The 26,156-nt window shown below is 45.3% G+C and overlaps 1 protein-coding gene across 1 annotated transcript in view; it reads left to right on the plus strand.

The window, feature by feature from the left end:
• Nucleotides 1-6,847: 6,847 nt before the first annotated feature.
• Nucleotides 6,848-26,156, plus strand: part of MGAT4B (alpha-1,3-mannosyl-glycoprotein 4-beta-N-acetylglucosaminyltransferase B) — a 151,537-nt gene continuing 132,228 nt past the window's right edge. The window contains exon 1 of the mRNA XM_053296451.1: nt 6,848-7,301. Coding sequence (XP_053152426.1) covers nt 7,205-7,301 — 97 coding nt within the window. The 5' untranslated portion in view covers nt 6,848-7,204. The remainder of the gene's footprint in view (nt 7,302-26,156) is intronic.

Raw genomic sequence — 26,156 nt, forward strand, 5'->3', positions numbered from 1 at the left:
GAAATTAGAGGGTGGCTATGGCTGTGTGGCAGCTGTCTCCTGCGTCTCTCAGCTGGAACACTTAAGCCTGGGGATTGTACCAGTTATTGATTGATACAAGTGGAAAGAGAACTGTTAGGAAAGGCAGGGGGGATTAAGTCTGGCTGGTAGGTAACTGTGGTTTGGGGGCTTGTGTTTGGGGCAATTAGTCCTGGCTAGGATTTGATTTGTAATACACAGAGAGAGGGGCCACTAGAGAGCTGGGATTATAGATACATACATGCATACTTATATTGGTTTTGGGATAAACATTAGATTAGATGTTTCTGTAGAGTGTGCACAGTCTGGAAAATGGTACAAGCACTGTTATAGCCAGTGCTGATAACGACAGGAGGAGCAAATAACAGTTTCCAGCCTAGACAGCACATTGGCACTGGAAACATGTTCCAATGCTGAGCCTTCAGAAACACAACGGGAAATAGGCATCCCGCCCTAACTCTTGACTCTTTTCTGACAATTTTTCATGTTTTAGAACTGGACTGAGGTCATAAGAGTTCCTGTATTCTGTTTTCATTCTGCGATTCTCTTGCCTCACTCAGTTTGTGTGTACCATAAAACAGGTTTCATGTGCTGGGAGGTTGTTTCTAATGACCTTCTCCTTTGCAAAACAAACTTTTGAAAAATCTGCAAGAGATCTGTGATTATCAAGCATACAAGTAGCTTTGCGCAGCCCTAGGCACTCCTCCTCCCTATGGCCTTCCAAAAGCCTTCAGTTCCCTGAATAGCTGAGCTGCCAACTGAGGCTGCAAGGAAATGTGTGCACAATTTATTTTGAAATAACAAAACCGACTGCAAAGTGATGAATTGCGGGGCAGGGAGTGGGGCTTGTTGCTTAAGCAAGAGGAAATGAGGAAAGAGACTAGAAGGAGTTGGAATGATGAATACTGGCTGACACCCTGACTAAATGTACTTGAGGAAGTCCCACTGAAATTAAAAGGACAAATTAGGCATGCTTAATGTATCCTTTTAATTTCAATGGGACTTCCTTGAGTAAACTTAGGGTGTCAGCCATTCACACTCTAGAATCCTATATTGCTATTCACAATATAGGAAACTGGATTACAATATAGGGCAGTATAAATCTATCCCTTCGAGCTGTATCTGCTTTAAATTTAGCAGAATGAGGATAATTGAGAAACCATGACAAAACCACAACATATGTTTGAACTATAAAATATGTATGAACTTGGAGTTGCATCATCCCACCACCTAGTCCAGCGAGCCCAGGCCACCCATCCAATTGCTTTTGCCTGGGCAGATGCTTAAAGCCTTGGTAAACTGCTCAGCATGAAAGTTTCTGATTGAAGTAGCCAGAAAGGTATTGTGCACTTTCTCCTATATAAACTCACTTCTATCAGGCACCAGCAGCAGGAACCATATTTGCTTCCACCCATGGCACAAGATTAGCAGTTTTGTGCCTACTCTCAAGTAAGTCTGCAATCCTTTGCATACTTAAGAGATTTTCTGTAATGCACACAGCCCTCAATTACAGATGAAGAAAGGCAGATTGGTAATCAGGCTGCAGTCTAACAGGTGCTTGAACAATATTTCCATGTGCTATGGATTAAAGCAGTTAACAGAACCAATTTAAATAGTTATAGCAAGAAATAAAAACACAAGTATATCCAACCCCCAAACACTGTGGGTTACATGAAAACTGTGCTGATTGCTACATGTTATGAGATGCACATGACTGAGTGGGGCAACTGGGCTTAGGTTTATTTTACTGTCAGTTGTACCTGCAAAGCATGGATCAGGACCATAGCATTAGAGAAGGAGGCTGTAACTCCCCCCCCCCCGTCTCAATCTGGATTGGGCTTCCCATGGCCACTCCCATTGGGAAGAGTGAACTTATGTGTCATGGCCCTGATCCGAATGCTGCCCAACCTGGAGCATTTCCCCCCCCAGTAAAAAAAAACCCCAAAACCTCAAGCACAGAAGTGCTAATAATGAGCTTCTTAGAACATGCAGTTTGACCCTTATCTATCACTAATTGGATAGCAGTTGTCATAAAAAGTTCCTTTCTGTACTGTTAATCTCTGTCCACTTTTCCTCTTCTTTCTGATGTCCTGTCTATCCACTTACTTTTATTCTTGTTCCCTCTTCTCCAGCTGTCACCAGGCTTTATTTTCCCTTTCCCTTGCCCAGAGTCTATGTCCTTTCCTTCTCCCCCTGCACCCCATAGCTAAAGGGGTAGGCACCACATATTCACATATAACACATTCCATAACTGTGGGGCACAATGAAGTTTGCTGAGAGGTTATACCTGATTATTTTTTTAATATTTCTGCAGAGTGAATGAGGACTGCTTCATAAGTTACACTTTTTGGACATTGAAAACACTATCTTATAGGAAAAACTGTGACATTGTTAATATGTGACAACTGTATAAACATGAAATGATCGTATGTGAAAATCACAAATGCATGTATTTTGCACATATTATTTATTTATTTATTTTATGTAACATATTTGTATACTGCCCAAAACGCAAGTCTGGGCAGTTTACAACAAAACAATAAAAACAACAAGTAAAAAAGATTAAAACATTACAACTATTCCAAACAGAAGTCCAATGCAGTCCAGAGAGACATTTAGGAGTGTGCATTAGGCCTGGTTCACACCACTTAATTACTCAACACTTAATGACTCATGCTAATGTGAACTGCCCCCAAAGAAAAGAATGCTTCTTTAGGGATGAACAGGTGGCAGTAACCAAGTGCTGAACTGTCTGTGTGAATTCATGCTTATGTAGCTAGTTTGCATGGTGTGCTGTGAGGCATAAAATATATTATCAATTTATAGAGGTGCATGGTTTCTTCTACTTAGGAAAAGTCCCTCTATATTTAAGGTCAGATAGTTCTAATATGAGGGTCCCTGCATGACTTTTGCAAAAATATGCAGGGGTGCTCCATGGCAAAACTAATAACTGTAAATGACTAGTAAAAAGTTGATGCAGATCATGTGAAGCACAGGAACATAGGAAGCTGCCATATACTGAGTCAGACCATTGGTCTATCTAGCTCAGTATTGACACAGACTAGCAGTCACAGACTTCTAGCAGCGGCTTCTCCAAGGTGGCAGGCAGGCATCTCTCTCAGCCCTATCTTGGAGATGCCAGGGAGGGAATTTGGAACCTAGATGCTCCTCTCAGAGCGGCTCCATCCCCTGAGGGGAAGATCTTACAGTGCTCACACTTCTAGTCTCCCATTCATATGCAACCAGGGCAGACCTTGCTTAGCTAAGGGGACAAGTCATGCTTGTTACCACAAGACCAGCTCTCCACACCAGTGTGCACGATTTAATTAGTTTTGGTAGAGCTCACATGCAGTAGGGGGAGGATAACATCTGAACCAGCTTGAGTCTTGTTTTGAATCAGATCAGCGAATCAGCATGAAAGCTGGGTGCCTAGGCTATGATCTGGAACTCACATTTGCACATATCACAAAACTCGAGTTGAAATGGTTGCCTCTGGTTACAATTTGTGTACATGGGCAACTGCAATTCTGACCAAAAATGGACCTGCAGTTTCCCTCCCCAGACTCTGATTTGTACCTTTGGTTTGTAGTGAGTGTTGCCGCCTGGACTGGTTTAGCGGTGCTGGTGTTACGTCCAAACATGGCACTTCTGTCTGGCTGTTTAGTAAACAGAGTTAAGGGAGGAAGCTCCTCCCTCTTCTGGCTGCTATTGGCTGCCGGGGTTATTCTTCAGTCAAGAAAGAAGCCCAGGCAGCTGACTGCAGAGTGGGGGCTCTCCATTATGTCCAAATTTGGATTGGGGGCAGTGGCGTATCTAGGGTAGGGCAGGCAGGGCACGTGCCCCGGGTGCCACTTGAAGGGGGGAGCCATTTTGTAAAATTAAAAATAAAAATAAAAATGGCTGCCGAAAACAAAATAGCCACCATGCATGCTCAAATGGCCTCTGTGAGGCCCTAGGTCATGCCTGGCCTTGCAGAGGCCATTTGAGCATGCACAGTGGCCATTTTGTTTTCAGTGGCCATTTTTTAAAAAAAAAAGATTATTTTTTAAAATGGCCGCTGCACATGCTCAAATGGTACCTGCGAAGCCCTAGAGGCCAGCTGGGTCAGGGGGAACCTTTGCAAAAAAAAACCCTAGCCTTTAGGAAGCCCCCCAAAGGGGCTACAGGTAATAAATAAATAAATAAATAAATTAATAATAATAATAATAATAATCCTCTCTAATAAAACGCTTGGTGTCCGTCCGTGGACGGACACCAAGCGTGCGTTCGTGCCTGGCCTGTTCTGGGCATGCCCAGAACAGGGCAAGGGAGGCATGAACGGCAGGACCCGGCGGCCATGTTGGGGCCGGGAGAAGGAGAAGTGGCCGCCGCCTACGCCAGGAGGAGAGTGCGGGAGAGGCGGCGGCGCAGCCGTGGCTGTGGCCAGAGGTGGCGGTGGCCGCGACGGGGCAACTGGCGGCGGGAGTGCAGGTGAGGCGGCGGCGGGGCCAGAAGCGGCCGCCGCAAATAAAGGAGAGAGGCGCCAGGGGAAGAGGCGGTGGGGAAGCTGGCCGAGGTGGCGGCAGAGCCGCCGCCGAGGCCTGGCGCCGCCAGTAAAGCCGGGCGGGGGGGAAACCTTGGGGCCCGATCCCACCATTCCCGTCCCCCCGCCAAATTACTAAGGGCCAAATTGGCCCTGAAAAATACCGCCGCCGAACCGCCCTCCCAGCTGCCCGATCCCACCATTTGTACAGGAAAGAGGAGCTCGCTAGCAGAGCTCCTCTTTCTGCAAAGGCTCTTCTCAAACTGGCGCTTTGAGCGGAAAGGGCGTCCTTTCCGCTCAAAGCGCCAGTTTGAGAAGAGCCTTTGCAGAAAGAGGAGCTCTGCTGGCGAGCTCCTCTTTCCTGTACAAATGGTGGGATCGGGCAGCTGGGAGGGCGGTTCGGCGGCGGGGCCGAAAGCATTACTAGCGCCCGTTTTTCAACGGGCTAAAATTCACTTGTTCTAAATAAACTAACAAATAAAAATGACATTGCCAGGTCAATGACGGGCCTCACACACTAATGTATTATAACCAATACTGCTTAGGCTGTGCATAGTGCTTTCTGAGCACACAAAGTGCTTACATTATCTTCATGTAATCTTTACAAGAACGCTGTAAAGTATTATCTCCATATTGCAGATAACTACAGTTATCTTAGATTTGGGGACAATCCCCCCATCAGGCTCGAATCCCCTGGCAGCAGTTGTGAGCCTGTCTGGAAGTAAGTCCCACTGAACAGTTGCCAGGCCTACAAGAGAGCTGGCCTTGTGGTAGCAAGCACGACTTGTAATAAATAAAAGACACTGTACACATATTTAGATTGGCACTATGTACAGAGAATCAGGGCTTGTGAATACTGAGCTGAAGCTTATGAGCTAGGATTGTATTCATTTGCTCTTAATTTGCTTCTTGTGATAAGTGAGTTAAATGTGATGTCTTATTAATATGGCTATTAATGGTGAGTTTGTCTTTGAATCAGTGTGAAATCCTTAATATTAAGGCCCACTGGGAGTTTCTTGCTCTCTTTCTCTCATTTTGACTGTCTTTCTGAAAGACTAGAATATATTCCAAGCAGTGACACAGTTTACTCTGCATATCCTTTAATTATTTTCTGAGTATCTGGGAAAAGTCAAATTTTAAAACTTATGAAATAGTGATGCTACAATGCATAGTAGAGAATTAGACAGGCACTTCTGTTTAGTTTTCCAAGTACACCTCCACATAGTATTTGAGTATTTCATGAGCTCCAGCATACTGAAATTTGTAGTTTTCCAGCATTTTTTGGTCTGGCTACGTCCACTGCTAAATAGTTTTTGAAAGATTAAAAGATTAACGATCCTGACTTGTATTTTTCAGCTGATATTATGGTAAAGTTATCTGAAAGATGGGTGTCAGATGCTTGGACAGGGGGGTGCAATTTCAGTGTTTGCCCTAGTCGCTATCTTCCCTAGATACGCCTCTGGGTGGGGGAGTGGAGCCATGGGTCCATTGGACTCGCAGTTCCGTTTATGTGTGAATGCAGCCATAATGTGGCGCATGGCAGAAAAAACTGCTGCTGGTAGCCCCAGCCAATAGTCCCTCTAACAGGGATTCCCAGATGTTGTTGACTACAACTCCCAAAATCCCCAGCTGCAGTGGCTTTTGCTTGGGGATTATGTGAGTTGTAGTCAACAACATCTGGGAATCCCTGTTAGAGGGAACACTGCTCCCAGCCTGTGCGGCCCCCCGGGTTCCAGATAGTTCATACATGATTGGAAACTGAATAGGTATTATGCATGGTGTTATATCTGTGCATATGTCCCATTCATATGCAAGTCATCATTTGATATACTAGTCATCAAGTGACAAAACCAGCCCTGAGAGAGTAGAACCTGGGTGGAGATACCTGGCTTCCCACTGAATGAGGGCCACCACGACAGTACACGCAGGTGTTTCAAGCTCTTTTCTTGCTCTGCCAAAGTGCCTAAGGAATGTGTGAATAGGCTCTCAGGGCCTTGCAGATGTAGGACAATGCTTCCTTCCCTCCATTACTCCCCTCTTGGGAGAGGGGTTCTGCCCGCGTGATGTAAACGCTTGGACACGGGGATGTTCTTCTTTCACAGTCGCCACACACTCCAGCACGTCTGGCAAGCCGCTTTTCTGGCCCACGTTCCTAACCGGCAGCTGCCGCCCTCCTTCGCCTCCTCGGCCCCCCAATTACACACGCTGCTGCTGCTGCTGCTGCCTACACGTGTCTGTCGCCATGCATGCCCTTGCACACAGGCTGCTCTTGGCGGCGCCCGGGCGGGCCGGCAGGCCGGCTAGAGGCGCGCGCGCGGTTCCTTTAACACGATGGTGCTGCTGTTCCCATCTCCGCCCCTTCCCTTCCTCGGTGGCTCAGCAGCCCGCTCTCGACTCCAGGCCCGGGGAAAAACAAACGGCGGCAGGAGCAGCCTTTGCTGCCCACTGGAGCTGGCGGCCCGGTGGGGCGCGGCCAGCGCATGAGGGCAGCGGGCGGAGGCGCAAGAGGAGGAGGCGGGGGTGGCGGTGCGTCCCTCCCGCCCGCCCGGGCACAGGCAGCCCCCGCCGCCGCTCCCTGTCGGGGCCCGGGAGGCTGAGGCCGCCGCGCAGCGCCCGGGACATGCGGCCTCCCCAGCCGCAGCCATCGCCGAGGAGACGGGGGACATGAGGCTCCGCAATGGCACCTTCCTCACGCTGCTGCTCGGCTGCCTCTGCGCGCTCTTCTCGCTCTCCTGGTACGGAGCCTTCGGCGGGCACAAAGGTAAAGAAGCGGCTGACTCGGAGCCTGGGAGGGAAGGGAGGAGCGCGCCCGCCTTGCGCACTGCGCCTGGCCGGCGTGGAGGAACGGGCAGCCCCCCACCGATCTGAAGGGGAATCTGGTTGGGAACATCTTCCCCGGGGGATCCCAGAAGGCCACCACCTGCTGGGACGCCCCCACCCCCGCCCGGCACTCTTGTTGGATGATGACCCATCACAAGCACTCGAGTGTTTCTCTGTGTACCTCTGGCTACTGAGCCCCATTCTGACTCTCTTGGCCTCCTTAAACCTAGCATGCTTTTCCAGAACCTTTGACACTTAGCGCGCTATTCTAGTCGTCCTCCTGGATTGCTATCTTCTGGCCAAAATTTGCTTTTCCATCCGTCTTTGGGATCTGTCTGCTTCTGGCACAAAAAGAGCCACTCATCTCTGAGATTCCTTGTGTTCATTCTTTACAGAAAGTGATATATCAAGAACCACACACTTCCACCTTTCTCTCCCCCACCTGCTCGCTTGTTGACATACTGCAGGTAGAGACAGTGTAGCAAAATCTGGCCTCGGGTTTCCTCCCTAGAACAGGTGGTCTTATTCCTGTTTCAGTGCTTAGTAGTGTCCTCTTTTGTTGATACTGTGGATCTTTCCCCAGTAAGCAATCAACAATTCCAGATATTACCTGTTTATCCAAGATGCAACCCTCATGTTTCAGATGCCTCTGAACTTTATACTACTTAAAGTGAACAAAAGAGTAATGGAGTTCTTCAGCCTTGCCCTGTGCCTTTGTACACTGTATGTACAGTATCCCTTAGCTGCCTGTTGTGAAGAGGACCCTGAGTTACCTGGGCATTGTGCTCCTACCAGCAGTGGCTGTTGTATTTCCTTAAACCTATTGGTATTCAGAGGCTTATCAGGTCAACCAGTGATGATATTGGCTTTTTTTAATTTAATGGGCACTTGTGTTTTTTCTTCATTTTATTTGGGTCTGTTTTGAACCCAGTAATGTTTTCCCTGTATCTCCTTCTTGCTGATTGCGTGTATTCTAAATACTTTTAGATTAGAGATCTCAAACATTTTTCATTGTTGGCCTCCCTAAAGAAATACAAAAAGAAAACTGTATGTTCTATATATTCTGACAAAGTAATATTACATGTGAGGGCATGCAAGTATAAGGAAGGACCATATCTGAGATGTGTTATAAGGTGTCTGAGGGCTGCGTTGCAGATTATTTTTTTGAGACTTGAAGGTTGAATCACTGTTTGAAAGAACTTGTAGAAGGTATTGTGTGCAATGGTGGTTCAGGTATCTCTTTTATTTTTTAGCTCTAGGTGCATGTCCTGGAAAGCTGATATATCAGGCTGCTAAGAGCCAGCCTGAACATTACATTAAACCAGGACTGCACAACTTTGGCTCTCCGGCTGTTTTTTTAAGATTACAGCTCCCATCACTCCTGGCCACAATGGCTGGTCAGGGCTGATGGAAATTGTAGACCAACATCTGCAGGAGGGCTGAAGTTGTGTCTCCCTGCATTAAACACGTTTGGTAGTGTGTGTGGGTGTGCATTAACCTAAATAGTAGCTTTGGAGAGGGCTGATAAGATTGGAACTGTGGAGGGGGTATTTGTACTGTGGTCCTGAGACACCCCCCCCCCCACACACACACCCAGTTGCTGTTAGCTCAGGGAGGGACACACACATGGCCAAACTATACATTTAACATAAGATGGAGACCCTGACTTGCTAACCTGGGGAATATGAAACATAATTGCATAATGGTTCACACATTACATTTTCTAACTCTCAGGACCACTTCAGATGTTGTGTTTTACGTACATAAATTAAACTCAATTTAGGAGCAAGTATTTTGTAAAATATGGAAGATAGTGGCCTTCCCGTATGTGTTTATTGCTGTGTCACGTTCCACAATAATTAGTAGTTTTGGCGGACGTTGGTTTTATTTTTGCCATTTACCCTGGATTTCTCCTTTATTAGCTGAGTTATCAGTTCTTCATCTTTAAGCAAGTGGAATAATCTAGTTGTTCAAAATCCAAACAATTCCTAAGAACATGGGTTAAGTTCTTTTTCCTACACAAAGATTGTAGGGAAAGGTATGTTTATTCCAATGTATTAATGGTGACCCGTGGAAAAACTTGAGTGGACTGTGTGGAGATTGAGGATGGAATTCATTCTCCAGCATAGCAATAAGAAAAAGCACTTTAAAAAAACAAGGCGGGGTGTGGGGAGACAGGGACAATGGTTGGCTCTATTTTGCTAATCTAAAGGCTCTATTTTGCTAATTGTCCCTTGCTTCCTCAAAACACTGATGCACTTGTATTCTGAGTTGTTCATGACCAAAACTGTTCTTCAAGTGTAATTGTCTTCTGAAATGTGTTATGGACAGTTGCTAGGTACCAACTAACAATCCTAGATCCCAATGGTAATCCATTATTTTCCATGATATTTCTTTTCATGGTCCCGTTATCATAATACATGTAATATTTACGGTAAGCTCATATTGATCTTGGGGTCAATTCCTATTATTTTCCTAACCTCCTTTAAAACAAGTTGTTCTAGTAAGAACTAATCTGCCTACTTTCCTTTCATTATCCCTACAACTGGACTAAATTTGGTCAAAATCGGTAGGTTTAGACAGGCAGTTCACAAGTTAGCCCATTTGCACCTCAAACGTTCATGTGTTCACCATCTTGAATTGGGGTGGATGACATCATCACAAACTATGTGTTTGAGTTGACCCTATGTGTTTCTACATACAACTATACGAAATTTGGTCCAAATTGGTTCCCACTTGCACCTCAGACATTCACGTGTCTGCCATCCTGAATAAGGGTGGATGACATAATTACAAACTATGCCCTTGATCCATCCCTATGTGTCCCTAGACCTGTGGCAAATTTGGTTCACATTGGTTATTTATTTGTTAGAAATTTCTTGTATTCCTCCTCCAAAGACTCTTGTGATCTGGTTAGGCAGATCGCAAGTTAGCCCAATTGTGCCTCAAGTGTTCACATGTCCACCATCTTGAATTGGGATAGATTATCATCACAAACCATGCCATTGAGGTGTCCGTCACTCACTACAACAGTACCAAATTTGGTTCAAATTGCTTAAGCGATCCACAAGTTATCCCTCTTGTGCCTCAAATGTTCATGTGTCTGCCATCTTGGATCAGGGTGGATGATATCATCACAAACTACATCACTGAGGCATAGTGTGTCCTTTCAGCTGTAGCAAATTTGGTTCAAATAGGTTAGGTGGTTCACAAACCACGCCATTGAGGGGTCCCTACGTGTCCCTACAGCTGTATGCGATTTGATTCATATTGGTCCATACATTATGAAGTTGACAGGGGGACACACACATGTACAGACACACAGATGCAATTCTGGTTGATCTCATAAGCCTACTGGAAAGTAGGCTAATAATCATAACAGTTATTTGGGAATGGAAATGGGAAAATCTCTTTCTCAGCACTGAACTGTTCTAGTATTGAGAGAACATAGGGCATCTGCCACTTTTGAAAACAATTTCTTTTTCAAGGCAAATGTGTCTTGTAACCCTTGGCAGGGTTTTGTTGCTCTTCCAATATAACAGGTGGGAGGTAGGTGTATGTATCAGTGCATGCGGGATTTTTTCTTACTTTCTGAACTGAGTAAGGAAACAAATCACACAAATAACATGGTATTTCCTCTATAATTTAACATGATAGCAAAGTTGATTCAATTTATGCTGTACTTACATTTTTCTGTTTTGAAAAAAGTCATGTTATAAAATTATAACTGCATGCTCCCAGGAGAAAACTAACACTTATGACCATAAGTAGAATATTTCTCAAGCATTTTGAGATTAGGTAGATACAGGTAGATGCTCCTCCCACTGAAATAGAAGCAACACGTCTAACAACATTGCAGCCCAGACCTAACATTTACTGCCCCAGCATACAAGTGCTCAGAATGGGCTGCATACAGTGCTTGTCTAACGCTGTACCACAAAACATGTTGTCATAATGGCATAGCTAGCCAATAGGAGGAGACCAGCATGCCACTGCACTTGCATTGTTAGGCATCTTGACAGCCAATTCTCTGGAGATAATTGCTTCATTTTGTTTTCAGGTAGACTGCCCCTTCCTGTGAGCTGTGGTGCCAGCAACGTAGTGTGTAGGATTGGGGGCAAGTCTGCTGTGTCACTGTAGTTTCAAAATGGGTAACCCAGGAAGTTTGTGCCAGTGCAACAACATGGGTTGCTAACGCTGTTGCACAGCATAGGCAACAGCCATCACAACTAGATGCAGTATAATGCAAATCCATTACAATGAAATAAAAAGTACACAGAGAGAGAGGGCAGGCATGAACAGGGACTGGGCTTGCACACCATCTTTGAGGCCACTTACCCACCACCAAATGTATTTTGCCAAATGTATTAGCTGAGCATATTCTTGTGCTCATCATTGTAATTCCCATCTTTTCTTTGCCAGGAACCCCAACAGCAGTAGGTATGAGCCTATGCCTAAGCCTGTCTCCATGATATTATATCAGTGTAAGTCATCCTTGTCACTGTCTTGCATATCTGTAGAATCTAGGTGTGTAGCAAAAAGTTCTGTGGGACGAAACAAGTTAGCTTCTAGCTAGATTACACTCATGAAAGATCAGCTATTTAGCTTGGGAGTACCCCTGGATCCCAAACTCTCTCTGGTTTCTCAGACTGAGGCAATGGCCAGGAGTGCTTTTTATCAGCTTTGGCTAATATGTCGGCCATATCAATTTCTGGAGGTTAATGACCTTAAAGCAGTAGTGCATATTCTGGTAACCTCCAGGCTTGTCTGCTGTAATGCACTCTATGTAAGGCTGCCTTTGTACGTAGTCTGGAAACTGCAATTGGTACAGAATGTGGCAGCCAGTCTGGTCTCTGGGACATCTCAAAGGGACCACATAACACTGATTTCAAAAGAACTGCCCTGGCTGCTGATCTGTTTCTATGCAAAATACAAAGTGCTGGTTATTACCTATAAAGCCCTTAACAGCTTGGGTCTGGGGTGCTTAAGAGATAGGGATGTGCACGGAACTACATGACCAGTTTGAACAACCAGCGATTCCGCCAGTTCAAAGGTGGGGGGCGCACACCTTTAAGGGTGGGGGAGAGTGCCCTTACCCCCTTCTGCCACGTTTCCCTCCATTGGGGTGGCAGCATACCTCCCGGGTGTCCTCCTTGGCTGGAAGTAAAAGAAAGTACCCGGCATGTGTGCCTACTTTTTAAATGAAGCACCAGCAGGGGGAACATGGTGGGAGGGGTAAGGGCACCCTCCCCCACTCTTAAAGGTATCCCCCCTGCCTTCAAACCAACCCCTGCCGGTTCTCTGCACACCCCTATTAAGAGAGTGCCTTATTTGTCATTATCCCTGTCACTTATTGATGTTCTGTTGCTGCCACTGTCGTTTGGTGTTGATTTGGGACCAGGCCTTCTCTGTGGCTCTCCCGGGGCTTTGGAATATGCTCCCTGCTGAAACAAGAGCATCTCCTTCTATGCTTGCTTTTAGGAAGACCCTTAAAACGCACCTGTTTTCGTATGCTGTTAACTGAAATCAATTTTAAACTCTTCAATTTGTTTTTATCAGACTGTTTTTACTGTATTTTGTAAAATTTAAACTTTTTATTCTTTATCTTTTTAATTTTGTACACCGCTTAGAGATGTACATATCAGGCAGTATTAAAATATGATAAATAATCTATTGTGTGTGTTTAACATGCATGTGCACTATAATGGTAGACTCTATGGCCATGGGATTAAAGACTACAGAGAGTTAGATTCCCCTGTCATGCCACACTTCGTGTCTTCTAACTGTGCAATGATATCACTTTCGAACTTTTCAATTCCTGCTTTAAAACATTTTTATTTTAAAAGGATTATGACCTTGCCCTGGAGTAAGGGACAGGTCTGGATCCTGTGGGTTCAGATGAGTTTATCTAGGTGTGTTGCCTGCATTATGGATTTCCCTATTTTAATCAGGTGAAACCTGCCGCTCTGCTTCTCTACCAGGGGTTCATATGCACAACCAGGGGATTAAGACTGCTTATTCTAACTAAGTAACTAACTAACATACATATTTCTGTTCCACCCAAAACATTCATCTCTGGACAGTTTACAACTAAAATCATATAAACATTAAAATTATTAACTTTAAAATAATTTAAAACCCAACATTAAAAGTATTAAAATCATAAATCTAATTAAAAGTATGGGTGAACCATTATGTCTTCAGTGCCTTTTAAAAAGTTGCCAGAGATGGGGAGGCTCTTATTTCTGCCTCGAGCAGTAGTGTACTGGAGGGGCAGGGTATAAATATTTTAAATAAATAAATAAAATCTCAACAGGGCGCACATTCCAAAGTCCAGGGGCAGCAACGGAGAAGGCCTGTCCCTGAGTCGTCACCAGATAAACTGGTGCCAACTGTAGACGGATCTCACCGGGTGATGGGGCTCATGGTGAAGAAGACGTTCTCTTAAAAACCCAGGGCCTAAGCTCCTTAAGGCTTTATATGTAATTACCAGCACCTTGGTTTTGCCTGAAAACTTAACAGTAGCCGGTGTAGCTCTTTCAACACAGGAATAATATGGTCTTTCTGAGATGACCCAGAGACCAACCTGGCGGTCACACTCTGTACCAACTTATGATGTTTCCTTTTTACATTGATTGTCTGTCTGTCACACCCCCACACACACCAAGAGCCACTGGTTTGGGGGCAGAATGAATTGTGGTAGCAAGCACCAACTGTTCCCTTTGCTAAACAGGATCTGCCCTGGTTTTCATTTGAATGGGATACTATATGTGTGAGCACTGTAAGATCTTTCCCTTAGGGGACAGGGCTGCTCTGGGAAGAGCACCTGCATGCGTGCATGCAGAAGGTTCCAAGTTCCCTCCCTGGCAGCATCTCCAAGACAGGGCTGAGAGAGACTCCTGCCAGCAACCTTGGAGAAGCAGCTGCCAGTCTGGGTACACAGTACTGAGCTAGATGGACCAAGGGTCTGACTCTGTATAAGTCAGCTCCTGTATATCCACCACCTTGTTGTCTTTGTGATAGAGCCAGGCTGGAAAATTTGAACCAGGAACATCATACACAATGATTTTATTCACTAGCACTGCCTCCTTTATGGAACACTGTGCTGTCATAGTGTCCCATAACAAAAGGGCTATATTATTCATTGACCTACAGGGATGAGCTGTTATTGCTGCTTTGGGGGTTAAGCTTGGGGCAGCTTTGCTAGCCTTTGTCAAACTGCTCTTGCAAACAACTGCTTAAAGGAATAGTCATTTCTGGCTGTTGGTATTAGTCTAGCGAAGCAAATGGATATTGTGCTTTACACACTGCTTAGCCTCTTTATTAACTTAGTGTCTCTACTTTTGCTGCTAGTTTCTGCACTTTAAAAGTCATTAGGGCCACATCATCCATCTGTCTGGAGGCTACTTCAGTTCCCCCTACCCATTTAAACAATGTTTCTTTGTTACTACTGTATAATGGGTTTTGGCTTTGCAATGCTATTTCTTGCTTCCCCTGCATTACTCATCAACTAAAAGGTTATTTCAACTATGGTTTAAATCCCATTAAAACCATCTCCCAACAGAGCTTCAGATAAAGAGATTTGAGGACTGATACCAGTGAAGAAATTTCCAATAGTTGATATCCACATTTAGATCCTGTTGCTCAAACTATTATATGCGATGTGCTTTGTTGGTATGTACTTTTGCCTGGAAAAAATGAACACATGCAAATGTATAATGCTGCAGAAATGATTTTATGTTTTTAAAAGGAAAATTAACATCATGACACATTAAGTACATGTGTTACAATGAGATGATCCAGATTAAAGGAAAACCCCTTCCTGTAGTTTAAACTACTAGTCATCTGTTCTTGTTTCATGTTTCTTTGTGTGGCAGAGTAGAACAAATCTTTCTCTCCCTCCCTTACCCCTCAATCTGAGTTATGTCCATAAACAAGCAAACCACTGCACTCCCAGATGTGCCCTTCTCATCATATTCCTACATTGTATTATGGTACACATTAGGCCTGTTCACACAACCATTAAAATCAGGGTAGGAGCTTGGTTACCCTGTTTTGCATGATTGTGAGAACCCATGCAATCCCTCCAGTTCAGATTGTTCAAAGCAGGGTTACCCCTCTTTGGTTACCCTGCTCTTAACCAAGATAGGAGAAGAGGAGAGTTCCTCCTTGCTTTCCTGATCATGTGAATCCTCTTATCTCTTGTACCCAGCCATCGGGACCCAGCAGGCGTGGAAGCAATAGAGAGCTGCGGCTGCCATCCATGTATGTGCCACTCTGCAAAGCCACACACTCTGATCTGTAGCTGGAGCAACTTCAGCAAGGCTGAGTCTGTGTCCTGCTCCTCTGTGGCCAATCAGAGGGCAGCTGCTGAGGTCATGGAACTTTCAAACTGTTGGCAGTGCAGAGCATGTTGGGAAGGCATGGAGGTGTCGGAGGACTTTTAGTCCCTATTTCAACAATAGACATCATGCCCGATTTAATCATGTGTTTCCTGAGTTTGCTGATCCAAACAGAGGTTCTGCTTATGTGCTACTAATGAGGGATGAACTCTCCAATCTGCTTCCAAATGGTCATGTGAACAGGCCTAATATATATAGCTCCTCACCAGTTACGATATTTATGTTGTTAATAAAAATAAGGTACAGAGTAGAAAACATCCTGAAATGCATGGACTCCCTATGCTGGGGTAGTTTCTATTCCATACTCATTGTTTGTCAATTGAGAGAAAAACTACTTAGAAATGCATGGACTTCCTTGGCTTGGGGTACTTCCTGTCTTGGCTCCATGTCAAGTCAATTGGGATAGGAGAGAACGCTCTGTTTCCCTGCAGAAACTTGAGTTTTGTTTTCCTTTGCAAGCTCAATTGACCTTGAAAGGTTATAGTGTTTGGTCAATAGACTGAGGCACTGTATAGGTCCATGCTTCTGAGTTTGGGCAAATGAAATCAGCCCGTCCCCAATGTCAGACCTTGCTTTGGAATGAGTAAATCATTCAGAAGCATTTGACCTCATTGGAGCAGGGATTTTAGCCACCTGAACAAAGGCAGAAGGAACAAACAACAGCAACCACAACATGTCGGCTTCATTAAGCCTGGCATTGGTGGATCAACCATCTGCAGTTGATCCACGTTGAGAAGTACATATCTGGACATATCTGCCCTGCTCCTGGTTCTCTTGGTGGGATACAGCCCAACCAGAGGTGTATCTAGTGAAAATGCCGCCTAGGGCGAACACTGAAATTGCGCCCCCTGTCCAAACATCTGACACTCATCTTTCAGATAACTTTACCATAATATCAGCTGAAAAATGCAAGTCAAGCTCGTTAATCTTTTAATATTTCAAATACTATTCAGCAGTGGACGTAGCCAGACCAAAAAATGGTGGAAAACTACAAATTTCAGTATGCTGGGGCTCATGAAATACCCAAATACTATGTGGAGGTGTACTTGGAAAACTAAAGAGAAGTGCCTGTCTAATTCTCTGCTATGCATTGTAGCATCACTATTACATAAGTTTTAAAATTAAATGGAGAATTGGACTTTTCCCAGATACTCAGAAAATAATTAAAGGATATGCAGAGTAAACTGTGTCACTGCTTGGAATATATTCTAGTCTTTCAGAAAGACAGTTAAAATGAGAGAAAGAGAGCAAGAAACTCCCAGTGGGCCTTAATACTAAGGATTTCACACTGATTCAAAGACAAACTCACCATTAATAGCCATATTATTAAGACATCACATTTAACTCACTTATCACAAGAGCAAATGAATACAATCCTAACTCATAAGCTTCAGCTCAGTATTCACAAGCCCTGATTCTCTGTACATAGTGCCAGTCTGAATATGTGTACAGTGTCTTATATTATTTTTTTTTAAAAACTTTTTACCTGTAGCCCCTTCAGGGGGCTTTCTAAAGGCCATGGGGGGATGGGGGGTCTGCAAAGGTTTCCCCTCCCCCTGCTGGCCTCTAGGGCCTTGCAGGGACAATTTGAGCATGTGCGGTAGCCATTTTTAAAATTAATATATTTTTCTTAAAAATGGCCACTGAAAACAAAATGGCCACCATGCATGCTCAAATGGCCTCTGCAAAGCCTGGCATGGCCTAGAGCCTCACAGAGGCCATTTGAGCATGCATGGTGGCCATTTTGTTTTTGGCAGCCATTTTTTTAAAAAAAATCAATTTTACAAAATGGCGCCCCCCTTAAAGTGGCGCCCGGGGCACGTGCCCTGCCTGCCTCACCCTAGATACGCCCCTGAGCCCAACAAAAGCAGGATTGGAGTTTGATTCTAGATTGAGAGAGCAAGGAGATATGGGGGGGGGATGCATGACGCTGAACAGTCTGTTGACCCTCACTCATCTGCCAATGAAGATACCAAGATCATGGGTTACATGAGACAAGAATGGCAGAAGATAATCTACAACACCCAAAGCCAGTCTGTCACTGGCCCAATAGAGACTTCATACGTGAACACACAGTAGAGCAGTGTGTTCCATCAGAGATCCTAACTACCAGAGACACAATAGAAAAGTTATTGCCCAAAGCTCTGGAGAGCTGCTGCCCGTCTGAGTAGACAGTACTGTCTGAGTACTGAGTAGACAGTACTAGATGGACCAATGGTCTGACTCAGTAGATGGCAGCTTCCTATGTCCCTATGAAAATATATCTTGGCCTGCTAATCCTGGCAGGTGTGTTTCATGCCAGTTATGAAGCACTGCAGGGACTGTGGGCAGCACATTTGGAATGTCCTACTTCTGTGCAACAATGCAGCTGAGATGATTTGAGGGCACCACATGTTATTTAAGGTTTGATGACAAAGCCAGGAGAGAAGAGTGATTGCCAAGTGGGCACTCATTAGAGGTATCTGGATCATGTTTGTGCAGCTGTGCTACATTCCTGGGTCTGACCTATCAGTTGATGAAAAGCTGTTTGGTTTCTGAGAGTGCTGTTCATTCTGGCAACACATGTCAAGGGAAACCAAAGAGGTACCGTTTGGAAATATGGGTATGCTGTGATGCAAAAACATCCTACCCACTGACAGGAGATGTTGATCTTGGGAAGCAAGCTGGAGAACTACTGCAAAGACAAGTAGGACTTCACGTTGTACAGCCATGGAACAAGAGGCTGCTTCAGATGAAGACAGCCCTGCACATCTGATAACATTGGGGCCACAGTAAGAATGCGCCTGACCTGACATCACTGGTGGATGTGCTGACACACTCTCTGTGCATCATGTAATTGTATGAGAGGGGTGTTGATCTGAATCATCCCTCTACACGCACTCCAAAACCCTATTGGAGTGCATGTAGAGGGGCGATTCAGATCAACACCCCTCTCACATGATCAATGGATATACAGAGAGCACATCTGCCACAATGTTGTAATGTGTACAGAGCTATGTTCATCTTAAGCGGCTCATGGAAGATTGTGTTGGGGGGATAACTCCCCCCCAGTGTGGAGTTGGCCGAGGTTCTCCTGAGCAAGGAGTTGACTTATATAGGCACTTAGACACAACAAGCCAGACATAGTGTGTCAGAGATGCAACCACTTTCACAAAGGGAAGCACTGTTGTCTGTGTTTGGCTTGGATTTACAGAATGGAAGATTTTGGTATTATATGTATCCAAGAAGTGTGTGTCCAAGGACAGCTGACAGGAAACAAACAATAAAGTGATGGTTGTGGGAGGCTGGTTTGTCAAATGCGCGTGACCAGCTGCCTGCAGTGATTGCATTTAGATAGTCACAGGTGTGTCCTTTCAGCCGAAATTCTGAGAACTGAGATGTTGGAAGTACGGATCCACCTTAGTGTATTTACAGTGTTCATTTTCCTTAGCTAACAACTTACGTTTTCAGTGAGTGTGCAGTTGCACAGGATGTCATTGGGCAGGTCACGACTGTGTTTCCCTGATGCAAAATATAAAATTATTGTAGGTTCTGTGGTCTGGAAAACCTGGGGATAGGGTGGGACTGCTTGGGAGTAGGAAGTCCTACTCATGAGTAATTAATGACTGGCTGAGGTTTTATAAAAATGTAGGTTTCAAGTGTTTCTATTAAAAAAAAACACACACACAAAACTAAAGTTCATTCATTTTGACTATTTACAAATAACAAAGATCTATCTATATTATATATTTGTATATCTGGAGAAATGTTAGATGGCTTGCATACACAATCCTTCCTAGCCTATGTTGAGGGTCACAAATAAAATAGATAATAACTGGCATCGTTTAATTTACATACTGAATTTACATATACAGTAGACGACAGGCATATTGGCCCACAAGTTGCACAATCTAACCATGGGTGATGCCGATCTGCCCGTGCTGCTTTGGACCCCTAGCGAAGTGTGGAGCTGTTGCACTTTTGCACAAGAGCACAAATATGTGCAGCCTGCCTGCCCACAGTCTGGAAGCGCTATTTAGAGTGGAAACACATTGTTAGACCATCAGCGATGCGTTTCTGATCTAAGTAGCATTTCTGAAGTGTGAGCACGCTGCTTTAAGTATTTGTGCTCCTGGGCAAAAGGGCGAGCCCACCGGTGCTTCACTAGGAGTCCGCAGCAATGTGGCTGGATTGGCACTGCCCATGTTAGGCTGCTCACCATGTGGGCCTTTGTTCTTATTCTGCAATGAAAAAAAAGTGGAATTTGCCATAGTCTTGTAGATTATGTAAGTTGAAAGAGAATGAACAGTATCATTCTTTTTATATGCCTCATTTTCAAGCCTTTGTATTTTTACTATCAAATGTAAACATATCTTTGCAACCTTTAAAGCTAGAAACTCTTTCTGCCCCCATTCATCCCATGTAGATGAAAACGGAGATTCTCCAAGGTCTTGCAAGAATATATGCACCATGAGTTGCCGACCTGGGAGTGGAAAAACTTTGGGAAATAATATTTTTATGGGCAAGATTCTCTGGGCTGTCACATGAATTGAGGCATCCTGGTAGTATGGAGGTAAGACTGTGGAGTAATAATAAGACTTGGCATCTGTATAGTGCTTTTGAGTATTCAAAACGCTTTACATGAATTATTTTATCCTTGCAGCAGTCCTGTAAGGTAAGTATTATCTCCATATTGCAGTTGGGGAGCTGAAGCTGAGAGGTACCTAATACCAAGTTCATTGCAGAATTCAGGGCATTCAAACCAGGGAAGTCCTGATAGGCAGCTCAGTCTCTCGGAGTCTACTGCTCTTGAGGAAGAGTGCCTGTATTCTAGGTTGTGAATGGGCTGCAGAGCTGGGGCCAGGCAGGCAGTAATGAGAAGCAGGTCTTGGTAGTCCATCATCACCCCTTGGGAAAGCCCAGCTCTGGGAGTTAGAGGCGAGGTTGAGGTTAGCTAGAGGGGCCAGAATATAGAACAGGTAACCTGGAGTGTTGCTCCTGCCAACTGAGAGCTGAAATACTTTTGCAAGGGAAAATTGTGTTCGAGGCTTTCTGGAGGAAATCGGCCAATCGTTTTCTGGAGGAAATTGACCATCTCTGCAGAAGATTGCTCTGTTTCTGAGATGTCTGCTCTGAGGAGGCTAGTATATTTCCTGCTGTTTCTGGAACTGGCATGTTGGCAAAGGCGAAGTGCTAGAAGATGAGGGAATTCAGGCAAGGAAACAGGATTGGGAGGAGGGGATAGCGTCTCTTGAGCTTCCTCCTTCCCTTTCTCTGAAGAAGTCTCATCAAGAGGGGTTGAATCATGTGGCCGCTTCCTGAGATGGCCCATGATTGGAAAGGCCCAGTACTCTTCTTTCAGTGCAGAAGTGTCTTGAGTCTAGGCCAGGAGCCTCAAATTGCAGCCCTCCTGCAGATGTTGGCTTACAGCTCCCGACATTCCTGGCTACTAGCCATAGTTACTGGAGATGATGGGAACTGTAGTCGAACAACAGCTGGAGATTGGAGTTTGAGACCCCTGGGCCCTAGCTCATGACATATGTTTATGTATTTATAAGGTTTGTATTCTGTAGCCTCGTTATGTTTGAGGCAGCTTGCAATATAAAGCATAAAAACATCATAAAATATCTATCAACCAACCTGCCAACCATAAAACTGTCTAACCTCCACCACTCCAACAGCTGCAAAGAGACTAACAATAAACCATTACTAGAGACCTGCCATGAAAGTTTTATTTGGTTATTCCAAATGTGATCTCTCACCTCTTGGTCATATTGACTAGGGATGTGCACGAAGATCGTTTTTGCCAACGGGGGGTAGTGCTTTAAGGGCGGGGGAGGGTGTACTCACCCCTCCCGCCGCATTTCCCCCGCCGGCGCACTATCATTTGGAAGCCCCTCGGGGTGGCAGCGTTCCTCCCTGCTGCCCCGTTTGCCCCGTCGGTCGGAAGTCGCGAGCGCATGTGTGCCCATCGTGCGTGCGCACGCGCCTTTCTGCCATGTGCGCATGCACGCACGATGGGCGCACGCGCGCTCGTGACTTCCGGCCACTTCCGGCCGACGGGGCAAACGGGGCAGCAGGGAGGAACGCTGCCGCCCCGAGGGGCTTCCAAATGACAGCGCGCCGGCGGGGGAAATGCGGCGGGAGGGGTGAGTACACCCTCCCCCACCCTTAAAGCGCTACTCCCCGTCAGCAACGAAACGCGGAAACACCCCCAGTGCCGAAACGTTTCGGAGGCCTTCATAATGGCCTCCGAAACGTTTTGGGCACATGCCTAATATTGACCTCTCTAACCATTCTTCATCTCCTGCCTCACTAAGGTAAAGTGTACTGTCAAGTCAGTTTCGACTCCTGGTGCCCACAGAGAATACAGGAGGGGTTTACTATTGCCTCCTCCCGCACAGTAAGAGATTATGCCTTTCAGCATCTTCCTACATTGCTGCTGCCCGATATAGATGCTTCCCGTAGTCTGGGAAACATACCAGCGGGGATTTGAACCGGCAACCTTGTGCTTGTTAGTCAAGCATTTCCCCGCTGTGCCATCAGGTGGCTATGCCCCTGTTTTTCCTGCCTTTCCTTCCACAGGCCTCACTCAGTCTAGAAACTGAGCAGTTCAGCAGCCTGAGACCCTTGCAATAAGAGCATCTAAACCTTTCTGCTTGCCCTACCTCCAGTGACATTGGGGCAGCTCAACCAATTGTTAGAGCCTTACACCATCACGAAATCCTTTTGTACATTGCAAATCTAGATAGTGGCATATAATCACTTTTTTTGGAGGTGTCCACCACAAAGCACAGGGGCAAAGCGGGGAAAAATGCTGAAGGAAACCAACTATCTTCCAGTCTGGATTTGGCATCTAAAGGTAGAATGATCCCTTGAAGCCTGTTTTGTCAGTCACAGCCTAAAAATTGGCTTACAAAAAAGGAGGATGACAATGAGTCATTGACTTTTTTGCACGCTGAATTTAAGAAGGAAGCATAGCAGTGGTTTCTGTTGTCAAAACCTGTTCATTAGGAAGTGGACTGAAACTGTGTATTTAATAAACTATCAGGCAGTAGTAACTCCTGCCTGCTGACTGTGACAGGTTTAAATAATGATCTAGAGGTAGAAAAATACTGTGGTGCCCAGGTAGCAATTAAACCCTTGAACCACCTTGTTCTGTTGCGCCAGCTGCTTTCCACAAAGGAATAACTCTGTGTCATGGCTTCTGAAAAATATTCAGCATTTATCTGCAGTAGCACCCAGTTCAAATGGAATGTGCTGCACTTACCCTGTGAAGCTTACTGTTGTCAAAAGCTGGTAGTTGCTTACTAATGGCTACATCTGCTTCTTGCACAGACCACCTTTGCAGTGGATAAAGTAAGTTTATTCCATTGCATTAGTAAAAGAAGAAATGACACAACTACCCATCACTTAACATAAAGTGAAGGAAAGGTTACTGTGCTGGCAGTCTCATTCTGTGTTTTCTTGGCATGGCTGTGGCTGTATTTCTAAACATGCGTGCTTGGAAACAAAGTTCTGATGAAATCAATGGGAATGAGTTGGGTGGTTATGGCTGCAACATCTGCCCTACATTTCCTCTTCGTTTCTCGTTCATATACCAAAAATATATGAAGTGAATATGCAAAAATATGCAAAAGAATAATTCAGGTTTACTTTGCTTCAACATTCCAATGTAGAGCTATTATAAGGGATTCCCTCCCCCCCCCCCCGCTGCTGCTAGGGCTCCCTGTATATGTAGAGTGACAGATTGGGTTACTCAGATCATGTCTCCCCTTTTGCAGTAGAATTAGATTTACTGTGTGCATAGGGCTTGTTTAACTGCACTTAACTTCTTCAGTCAGTGTCTTCTTTGTAAAGAGGTTTTCTGTGGCCCATCATCATTGCAGGGAAATACCTTACCTGTTGAATGAACTGAAAGGGGGGGGGCTTATTGTTCCCATACTGCATTAACAGCCTGTTGGTGGCCACAGAACTCCCACAGATAATGAGGGCCACCTGTATTGAAATAATTATCGGAAATATTTTAGAATAGCTTTTCTTCCATGCTGCTATTTTACCATACTTGTGTGTCCTTCATTGTCCTTTCTAGGACTCCTCATTTTCTGACAAAAGACAGGGTTATAGTAGTGAAATTTCAGTACACATTATTCTGTGATTTGCAGATAGTGGTAGCGAGGAGGGAGAGAGGGAGGAGGGAGGGAGCAGAGGCGGAATCATGGTAAAGAAGATGGATAGATGGTGTATGGAGTTTCCTCTGAGTTCCTTAGGCGAAAGATAATTTTTCAGTAACAGATATATAGAGACATTACTTATAAACTTGTAGAGGGGAAGATGGCAAGGCACTGTTTTCTCAGCCACACACTTTGTATAAACATTACTGTGTAGTTTGAAGTACCTGTCAAGTGGCTTTGTTCTGTGTCTCTTGCAAACAAGCAAAAAGAATATGCATGTGTGTATGTAATAGAACCATAAGGAAAATAAACCCAGTCTTACAGCAGTATTTTGTAGGAATATATAAATTTTGGCTTTGCTTAAGATAGGTCTTGGCAAACTTTCTTTGGATCTAGGAGCCAACCCCAAAATTTAGGAGCCAGATAATGGTCACTTGACAAAATTATCAGACTTAGTCAGGGGCGTAGCTATAATTGGGCAAACGGGTTCAAAGAACCTGAGCCGTGCCCAATCAGGAGCCGCCATTCACGGCCCTGACACGCTCCCTGCGGCTGACGTCAGACGCGGGGGCGGTAGTTTAGCTCCCGAACAGGGGCCATGCGGCCCCTTCGGGAGCTAAACAAAGGCTGGCGCTGTGAACGCAGCGCCAGCCTAACTAGCTCCTGAAGAGGCCACGCGGCCCCTTCAGGAGCTAAGACTGGTGCTGCATTCGCAACGCAGCCCAGAAGTTGCTCTTCCCTGCAGGGAAGAGCCGCTCCTGGGCTGCGCTGCGAATGCAGCACCAGCCTTTGTCTAACAGCCGAAGGGGCCGCGTGGCCCCTTCATCAATTAAGCTGCTTCTCCCAAATGGAGCCTCAAGGCTCCGTTCGGGAGCCAGACCATGCCCCCCGTGTCTGACGTCAGACGCAGGGGGCCTGGCTATCCCCTGCGTTTGATGTCAGACACAGGGGGCTGGGCTATCAGGGCGCCTGCCGCGGTCGCACACGGGCCGCCGGTGGGCTAGCTACGCCCCTGGACTTAGTGATGGACATTTTGGAGGGGGAGGGTAAATGGCTTCTCTTTATAGCAATAGCAATAGCAATAGCAATAGCAATAGCACTTACATTTTTATACCGCTTTATAGCCTGAGCTCTCTAAGCGGTTTACAATGATTTAGCATATTGCCCCCAACATTCTGGGTACCCATTTTACCGACCTCGGAAGGATGGAAGGCTGAGTCAACCTTGAGCCCCTGGTCAGGATCGAACTTGTAACCTTCTGGTTACAGGGCGGCAGTTTTACCACTGCGCCACCAGGGGCTCATACCCTTATACCCTTTACAAGTAACATACTTAAAAAAGAAATGGGTTCCTGGGGCAAATAAATATTTTATTAAACAACTCAGTCTCTGAATATGCTAGTTTAGGTGCCACAGTTAAATTTCTAGGTGGCATTGCTCCCTGGTGCCTGGGATTTATTGAGCTCTGGTGTAAGAAACATCATATGGTGGTTGCTTGCAATTCTACTCAAACTAGAGATTGTTTTGGGGTCTACTACACAAACCTTCAATTAATTTTGCTGATTTGCATGTTTGTTTGTTTATTTATTTATTTATTTTATTTAACATATTTCTATACCGCCCAAAACTTACGTCTCTGGGCAGTTTACAACAAAATAAAAACAGAAAGTAAAACATTAGTTAAAACAAAAACAAAAAGTTTAAAACATTACAACAATTAAATTTTTTTTAAAACAATATTTTAAAACAGCATTAAAACAGCATTAAAACAATATTAATTAAAAAGCCTGGGTGAACAGATGCGTCTTTAAAGGGATGTGCAGAATGTTTCAATGGCAAAACGTTTCCACTTGAAATGGGCTGTTTTGAGCTTGAAACAGTATACCCTCTTTAAAAGGGCCTGTTTTGAGCTCAGAGAAGCACAACCCCATCTATATATATAATTCTCCTGGGTGTGCCTTTCGAATGTGCGTCCCAGCAGCCCAGCTGATTGGCTGGGCTGCGGGGGTGCCTGATTGGTCCTGGCGCACCCAGGAGAATTGGCTGGCTGGGCGGCTGCAGAGGCAAGGTGGCGGGCCAGGGCGCAGGCCAGGCCGCAGAGGCCAGGTGGTGGACCAGGCCGCAGCGGCGGGCCCCAATCCAGCCGCAGATGTGAGGCGGGGCGGCGGGCCCCAGCCTGGCCGCAGATGTGAGGCGGCGGTGGCGGCCCGGCCCGACAGCACAGTGGTGGTGGTGCGGCAGC

This window comes from Hemicordylus capensis, chromosome 2, assembly GCF_027244095.1.
Source record: "Hemicordylus capensis ecotype Gifberg chromosome 2, rHemCap1.1.pri, whole genome shotgun sequence".
Lineage (NCBI taxonomy): Eukaryota > Metazoa > Chordata > Lepidosauria > Squamata > Cordylidae > Hemicordylus > Hemicordylus capensis.